General features: G+C 43.0%; 1 protein-coding gene across 1 annotated transcript; it reads left to right on the forward strand.

Moving 5' to 3' along the window:
• Positions 1–1,348: 1,348 nt before the first annotated feature.
• On the forward strand, positions 1,349–7,948 carry LOC121511075 (uncharacterized protein KIAA0895-like). Its single transcript, XM_041789601.1, has 5 exons — positions 1,349–1,525; positions 4,340–5,082; positions 5,520–5,663; positions 7,355–7,452; positions 7,921–7,948. The coding sequence occupies exons 2-5, from the start codon at positions 4,387–4,389 to the stop codon at positions 7,946–7,948; spliced, it is 966 nt and encodes a 321-aa protein (XP_041645535.1). The 5' UTR covers positions 1,349–1,525; positions 4,340–4,386.
• Positions 7,949–8,997: the final 1,049 nt, after the last annotated feature.

Raw genomic sequence — 8,997 nt, forward strand, 5'->3', positions numbered from 1 at the left:
CGCCCTCTACAACATCAAGAGGATCAGACCCTACTTGACAGAGCATGCTACACAACTCCTGGTACAGGCTCTTATAATATCACGTATTGACTACTGTAACTCATTACTGGCAGGCCTACCTGCATGCACAGTTATACCTCTGCAGTTGATCCAGAACGCAGCAGCACGTCTGGTCTTCAACCAACCCAAGAGAGTTCATGTCACGCCTCTTTTAATCTCTCTACACTGGCTTCCAGTTGCAGCTCGCATTAAATTCAAAACTCTAATCATTGCTTACAAAGCAGTAACTAAAACTGCTCCTGTTTACCTGGAGTCCCTCATCCAGGTCTACACCCCTTCTCGCCCACTACGCTCAGCCAGCGAAAGGCGCCTGGTACTTCCAGCACATCATGCTCCTAAGTCACTAGCTCGACTCTTCTCCTCTGTTGTCCCTAAATGGTGGAATGAATTACCCAACTACATTCGATCTACAGACTCCCTGTCTACTTTCAAGAGAAGGCTAAAGACCCAGCTCTTCAGAGAACACTTTGCACTTAGCTAGGCAATTCTCTACTGTTGTCCCCAGTAGTAGATTGAGTCTCAGCCAGACTATTCTCCACTGCTGTCCCCAGTGGTTGAATGAGTTTCCCAACTATAGTTAGCTCGCACTGTCCTGCTCTACTTCTGGGATTTCTTTGCCCAGCTCTTTGGGAATGATCCAGCACTTGGTACTTGGTAAATAGTTGTTGTGAAGTCTAATGAATGGCGATTAGTGATCCCACATTTTCCTTGATTCATTGTTGCTGTCTAAAAACAAAAAAAAAAAAACATAAAAACAAAAAAAAAACAAAAAAAACAAAAAAAACAAAAAAACAAAAACAAAAACAAAACAAAACAAAACAAAACAAAAAAAACACATAAACAACGTATATTTTAGGTACTCTGCCTTAAACTCTACACGGCAGCACTTGCGTCCAATTGGACCTGAAGCACTTGATGGCACTTACTGATGTTGTTTCTTCTTGTCTAGATCATTGCTTGTGTTGTTCTTGCTCTCAAATGTACGTCGCTTTGGAGAAAAGCGTCTGCTAAATGACATTGTAACATTAAATTATTTATTTATTTTGATTTTATTTATTTATTTAAACTGAGCCGTTAAGACATGATGAATTTCCTGTTTGAATCCTGCTGTGGTGAATATTTCAAACCTTCTTGTGTTGTATTGTAATGAAATGTGAAGTCAATAAAGCTTTGTTGGGGAGAAAAAAATAAGAAAGTTCAGTTCAACGTCTGTGTACGTGATGACGAAATAAGACGTCATAGACGGCGTACCCAACGTCCCGCGTCATATCTTCCAACACATCCGCCGCTTCCTGGCCGGCCCAGGCAGCCTCAGGCCCCGCAGCACACTGAACCGTTACCCGCCGATCATCACCTCCAGCCGGGACACTCGGAGCTCCTCCGCCCGGTCCGAGAGGAGCTGAGGCCGGATGAAGAGGCTCAAATCCCCGCTGTCCTCCGCAGAAGTCCCGGGAGCCGCTGCTGGGTGGGTTTGAGATCCGGATCGAGAGTTTTAACAGATTTAGTGTTTTCTGTTGACAATGAATCAGAGCTGAGAAGCAGAACTCTGATTTATTCCAAATTCACTTTAAACTGTTTCATTCTTCAGTAGATTTAAGCCCAGGGAGGTTAACTGTGTCTGTCTGTTTAAATAAAGATTTATTCTGATTTTACTGAACTATCTGAGCTGCTGTAGGGATGGGCAAAATGTCCACTTTTACTTCCACATTTAACCGTTTATTTAGACGGAGATATCCGGTCAGACTAGAGAATAGTTCAGTTTATGATGATTTAAAAACAGCGGACAGGTCTAAAGCTCAGTGAAGATGCCTGCTGACCACAAGATCATCTCTTAAAGATGTTTAAAGTAGAGTTTTTCTTTTTTATAGTGTTTTAATCATCATGGTTAATGATACTGATGCCTGTTTGATACCACAGCAACTAAAACAGAACTCCTAAACACCCAGTGTTGGACAGTTTATAGTTTTCTATTGTGAAAAATTGCAGGCAAACTTCTGCACGCGTTCTAAATTGCACAACAATGTTGGCAACATCTGGAAATGTGGGTGGAGCTGTGGAGGGTTTCTCCACTGAACTTTGAGTTCAAAATGTGACCCTAGGTCAGGAAAGTTAAGATCATTATGAAGCCTGAGGCATTTTAGGCCGTAGAACGTTATGACGACCTCGATGATGGACGTCAGTCTGATAAACAGCGTGCTGGAGTTTGTCTGAAATTTTGGATGATCAAAATGAAAACTGGCCCAATAACATGAGTCTAACTCCAAGGTCAGATATATCTTCTCAAACGTGCCCTCAACTTGGAATTCCAGCCTAAAGCAACTTCAGAAATCTGAGTAGGGCTGAAACATTTAGGAAAAAATCCAGGTGCATTTTTTTCACATCTTGCAAATTTAATATGTGATTTTTTTTTTTTTACTTATCCTTTAAGTTTTTCAACAAACACAAGTAATAGATAAATACTTCTATATACGGCACTGAGTAGATTTACCAGCACTGAAAGATTCTGAAAAAAGTCTTGTTACAATTATTCTGACTCATATCAGATATTTGATATAAATCAGGGGTGTCAAACTCAAGGCCCGGGGCCAAATCCGGCCCGTGGAACAGTTAAATTCGGCCCACAAGATGATCTCATATTTCTGTTCTCAGTCTGAGCTCTGCAGATTTCCTCAAGTATAAAAATGTGAACTTTTCCTGATGATTTGAGATATTCTTGTTAGTCACAAAATCTGAAAAAGTAAGGAGTGAAAATATTTAGATAAGACATCAGGAATGTAGGAAAAGAAATTAATTTGTGTTTTAATTTCATATTTTCAATGTAGCATCTCACAATCAGGACTCAGACTTAGGATTTTGACTTTTAATTTCATACTTTGAGCATTTACACTCATAATTTTGACTTCTTATATAATATTTGGAGCTTTTACCTTCATATTTTTAAATTTAAGTGATATTTTAAACTTTTTAGCAAATTATTTTGTATTTTATCTCATATTTTCAAGCCCAAACTCTGACATCACAATCCCATAGTTTGACCTTTTAGACCATAGGTTCTCAAAGTGCGGCCCGCGAGCCAATGGCGGCCTGCGGAAACATTTCTGGCGGCCCACAATTGTTAAGACAGGAAGCAAGGCACACTGAGACTGACTGTTCTGAGTATGTTTTTACATTATGCTGAAACGGACTGTTATATCCCAAATCTGACTGCAGAGGGCAGAAAACTCCAGGGATTTTGTGTGAATTACAATGTTTCTCAAGCTTTGCCAGGTTTAGCCTCATTTATTAATTAAAATGTGTTTATTGCACATTACTGGATGCAGACCAATAAATGCAAACTGTAGAGATGCAGCCTGGTCATTAAAATGATTACAAATGGGATTGTTTTTCTGTTCTTTTCCATTTTTTTTCCTTCGGCGGCCCTCAGTCCAGTGTTGGTTTCCTAAATTGGCCCTCAGCTGTAAAAACTTCGAGAACCCCTGTTTTGGACAATTAAGAATTTTGAATCATATTTTGGCTTTTAATTCATGATTACAAATTTTATTTCATATTTTAACCTTTTAAATTCATGATTTTGACTTTCTTTCTGATACGTTTGCCTTTAAAAACATTATTTTTTGACCTTATTGAAAAATAAATGTACTTTTCTCGGATTGTGAGCCTTTAAACTTATCTTTTTAAATGTCAAAATCATTTATCATCAGTGCTAGGTGTTTTTCATCTTTTATTTCTGGTGAAACAAGGTTGACAGTTTATGGTTGTAAAGGTGACCCTTTACATCTGGCCCCTGCTGTGAGTGAGTTTGGCTCCCCTCATATAAATGGTCGTATTGAAGGGTGTTACTGTAAAAAAGAGAAACAATTTTATAATACTAGAAAGAAATGACACTTTAATGTTTGCGTGATGTGTAAAGCATAATCTCTCAGCTGCAGAAAACTGATGTTTTTGCACACGTTTCAGTCCAAATAAATGTATAAATCACAGAAGCCCAAACTGTGATGTAATCTTAACTTTGAATTAGTTGCCTTCATTCCGAGTTAGTATGTCGAAGGAAACACTGTATGAATTTCCTCACAGAGTAAACTATCCACGTTTTCTTTGTTTTTGCATTCAGCTTAAAGACGCCCAGCTCTGACGCTTGGTCTGTAGCCCCGCCTCCAGCTGCAGCCATCTTTGTTCCCTGTTATTTCCTGATTCTGATCTTTTTCATGTTTTCAGCTCGGCGTGTTTTCTGTCGCTGCTCTCTCACAGGTAAACGCTCACCTGTCGTTTCTGTCTGCAGCGTCGGGGCCGGAGGAGGGTGGATCCTGAGGCGTGGTTGCCGTGGTGATGGTGTTGGACTCAGGCGTGGTCTTCATGGATCAGGTAGACGGCGTCCGGAGCAGCAGGGAGCTGAATGAAAGCACCGCCACGCCGAGACCGCCAACCAAGAGGAGCGATGTCAACAAGAGGGAAAGGTCGTCCCATAATGGACTTCCTGTCCAGAGCGATAGCAGCCAGGCGGTGCCAAGGAGGTCATCATTATCCACATCATCAAGGGGCGGGGCCACACCCAGACCGTCGCTCCGCCGCCCCCTCAGCCTGGAGGTGACCCCTCACCTGCGGGGGTGTCGAGAGCAGACGGCGGACAGACGGGTGGTGCAGCCTCCCTGGCGCAGTGGCTCAGCCGCCCCCTCGCCCCCCACCCGTAGCCTGACCAGCCCCAGTCTGGGCGCTGGCGGATGGATGCGCCGCAGCGAGAGCACGTGCTCGGTGAATTACCCCCTGGGGATGAGAGTGGGGAGAGGGCAGATGAGACCCGCCACATCCCTGCCACACATAGCCAAGGGGACGGGGAGAACCGCTCTACCCACATCCACCCGGCCCTGTCTGCTGGTGGCGCTGCGACCTCTGAACCTGGAACAGGAGAAGCAGACTTTCTTCATGTCTGACTACAAGTACGAACCGCAGTTTGAGTACACTCAGCCTGAGCCACGGAGCGTGCTCGATAAATACAAGGAAGGATCCGGACTCTTCCTAGAACAGGTACAGAACTCAGAGAGGATGATGATGGTGATGATGATGATGGTAATAGTGATGATGGTGGTGATGATGATGATGATGATAATGGTGATGATGATGATAATGGTGATGATGATGATGGTAATAGTGATGATGGTGGTGATGATGATGATGATGATGATAATGGTGATAATGTTGTTGATGATGATGATTATAGTGATGATTATGGTGATGATGATGATAATGGTGATGATGATGATGGTAATAGTGATGATGGTGGTGATAATGATGATAATGGTTATAATGATGGTGATATTGGTGATGATAATAGTGATAATGTTGTTGATGATGATGATTATAGTGATGATTATGGTGATGATGATGATAATGGTGATGATGGTGATGATTATAGTGATGATGGTGATGATGATGATTATAGTAATGAAGATTTCCTCTTCCAGGCTGTGGGCATCATGGAGTGCGTCCTGAGGAAGTATGGCTCCTATGAGAACTTTGAGGATGTGACGGGTGGCAGCGTCCTTCCGAAAAGTCAGATTTGGGCGGCTGTCCGTAAATATCTGCAGAAAGAAGGCTGTGTGGGAGAGGTGAGAGCACAGATCATACACATGTACACAAAAACACAGGATACAGCAGTTTAGGGCTGCAACAACGAATCCAAAAAAAAACCAATCAAATCGATAAAAACTGATCATTAAAAGTGTTGGCAACAAATTAATTTGTTGGTTCACTGTGTCGTTACTTGGTGTGTTGTGGAGCTGTTTACGTCACACACAGATGGCTGATAGACTTTACTTTTGGTTAGTTTAGTACTTCTCTGATTAAAATCTGGTCAGAGCAGAAACATTTAGTAGATATATTTATCATCACCCGTGTCTCATGATGGAGATGCTAGTGATCTAAAAATAGCTTGTTGCTGTACAGACTCCAGTGGAACTTCAGTTTCTGTTACGATACGAGTCTGGATACAAACAATGGTGATGGACTGTCAGGCGTTCAGGTCATCCCTATATTTGCCTCACTTTGTGTTCTAAATGTCCGCTAAAAGAGGAGAGAGGAAGAACAGCGTGAGCTGCAGTCACAGGGCAAGAAGAGCAGTCGGGTGTGTGTGAGTGCGTGTGTGTGTGTGACAGAGAGGAGAGAGAGTGTGTGTGTGTCCATCTGTGAGTGCAGATCAGTCTAACAGCAAGCATGAACGAACTAACGTTAGCTTGTTGAATAAATGAGTGATGAATGTTTACGAGTTATCATAATATCAATAACTCAAAGAGGCTGAGGCTGATCTGTGGCTCCTCTGGGATAAAATAAATAATAGAGGACGTAATAAAAGCAGAATCACAGTGTAAGAGTCTGTCATTAGTATGATCTTAGAGTGTTTACGTGTTTGTAAGCAGAGAGGCAAGATAAAAACATAAAAATGATCATTTTCCTTTTTTAAAAATCATGCATTATTTTTGTGTTTTTCCTGTGGCATGTTCAAGTTATTTAATTTAACAGAACTCATAAAAATGTGGTTTTCTTTTAGTTTTAAGAATATAGACATTTAAACTCGTAACATTATTTTGAAAGCGTTGGAATATCCATGTTCTATTAGTAATTAAAAGCATTCGATTCATTGATGAATCGATAAAATTATCATCTGATCAATCGATAATTGAAATCATGGTTTCTGCAGTCCTACAAAAGTCCATCCGTACATTACTGTTCATCACTAACTAAAGCAGTCAGTGTCTCAGCATCACTTTAAATATGTGTGAATGTTACTTAGAAACTCACAGTGCTATTTTACTGCTGTCTTAAGGAGAAACAACAAAGAAACCCAGTAAAAACTAGAACAGAGCCATAATCAGGACAGCTGGCTCAGCAGGTAGACTCGGTTGTCCCACAAGTGGAAGGTTGTGGGTTTGATCCCCAGCTCCTGAAGTCACATGTCGATGCTCGACTCTTAACCCCAGTCTGCTCAAGGGGTATGAATACATGGGAATGTGACCTGGGGTATAAAGCACTTTATACGTGCCATACAAGCTCAAGTCCATTCATCATAACTCCTAAAACAACAAGTGAGCAAAGACAGAAGAACCCCGCCCTGCTGACAGCAGCATCACTCAAGTATTGTAGGTACGCGGTGTCAGAGAGTCAGCATGTTATTGTTTGAGCTATAAATGTGACGTTTTAAGACATGTTCGATAATGAAACCAGTTCATGCTGCATTCTTTGGCACACCATCACCTGTGGAAAGACGAGCCCCTCATCACTCACCCCGAATTTCCATGTACAGCGTGAGCGCTACGGAACGCCGGCGAATCGAACCGTGGAGCGCTTCGCTCCCTCTCTGGTCTATCAGAGCATTTCCACAGCCGGCAGCGGCGCGTGCAGGTCTACTTCAGCGCCGGCCGCTGCCAAACCTCGTAAATTAACCGTCGTTCAGAAAGCACCAACCATGAAGTCACAAGAGTAGAACATCCGGTTCTTTCAAAATAAAACACAATGCACGGACTCCTGACCGCAAATCATCAATTTATCAACATTACGTCTCATCCTGCAGCGAGAGCGAAGGGTCACCGAGAGGTCAGTGGGTCATAGAGCTACAATGGTGCCTTTGACGAGGAAAAGTTAACTTTTGGGGATATTTAGCCAAAGAATTGGACATAAAACCACAGATCCTTTAAGCAAACATGAACCTTTTAACTTCCTACTGTACTCACTCAATGGAGGAAGCAGTAATATCATGGACCTAAACTGGAAAGGATGATAAATTAACCCCATAAGGTGAAATGGTCCGCTGTTGACATGCTATTCCTGCGTGAACTCGCAGTTCTCCCGTGATCTCTTCCTGATGATCAGGGCTGCGCGCCGCGGCGTGGCGCTCTAGACTCGCTTCGCCTTTCGGTCGAGCAAACCTGCAGCGTTCGGCGCGCGGCGCGCACGCTGTATGTGGAAATTCGGGGTCACTCCTTCAGATCTTGTAGAATGGCACAGGTGACAGGTGTGAGGATGATGATGTTTCAGCTACAGTACATCATGAGCCACATTCACTGGAACTGACTTCCCCTTCATAGTTCATAGCTACTTTCACACTGCCTCTCTTTTCTGTTTCGGTTACGCCTTCATTCCGCAACGCCGTTCTGCATGAAAGCAACCATACTGCATTGCGGGGTCGATCTTGTCCCACCTCTGATCCGGATCGAGAGGTAGTATCAGAGCCGTAACAGACTACAACGAGTGTGGAAGGACGTCACGGCATCCCGCAACGGCGAGTGTGCGCTGTGTCTCCATAAACGGGAGATTTAAAAACCAGCGCGGTTTAATCGAGCGGTATTTAATCGGAGAAAACAACAGCGGGATAAAAACAAAGAATAATGTGGATTAACTGGAGAGACTGAGGTTAGAGAGCTGATCACACTGTCCAGGAGAGGAGAGAGCAGACACACCTCTGCTCACAGCAGCGTCTGAAAACCTCCATGATGTGTTCAAGTCAGCTCGGTACTCTGCAGTTTCCAACCTCCGGCATAAATACGTGCGCTGTGTTGTTATTTTCCCGGTATTTCATCTAGAAAATACAAAGTTTTGAACCGAGAAATCCAGCAGCAGCTCGGGCAGTGGCTGCCATCTCATTCACCTTTGTGTGAAGTGCTCGTTGTGACAGAGACGGGGATTCCTTTTCGCCTTTATTGCAGAATCTCTGTGTGAAAACAGCTAATGTCTCACAGTTACTTATTGAGAACTCAGTAAGCGCTCTGATTGGCTGGTTGCTCCAACAGTCTGATAGAGAACAAAAAAGCAGTAAAAATGTAGGCTGTTCATGGTATGACCGGCAGGTATTCTCACCTGGAGCAGCTTAAACACAGACACGGCTCTGTCATTAATGATGATGTGGTTATGAGGATTAACGATGACTGTGATAACTTTCCCCCATGATTA

This window comes from Cheilinus undulatus, linkage group 1 (assembly GCF_018320785.1).
Source record: "Cheilinus undulatus linkage group 1, ASM1832078v1, whole genome shotgun sequence".
NCBI lineage: Eukaryota > Metazoa > Chordata > Actinopteri > Labriformes > Labridae > Cheilinus > Cheilinus undulatus.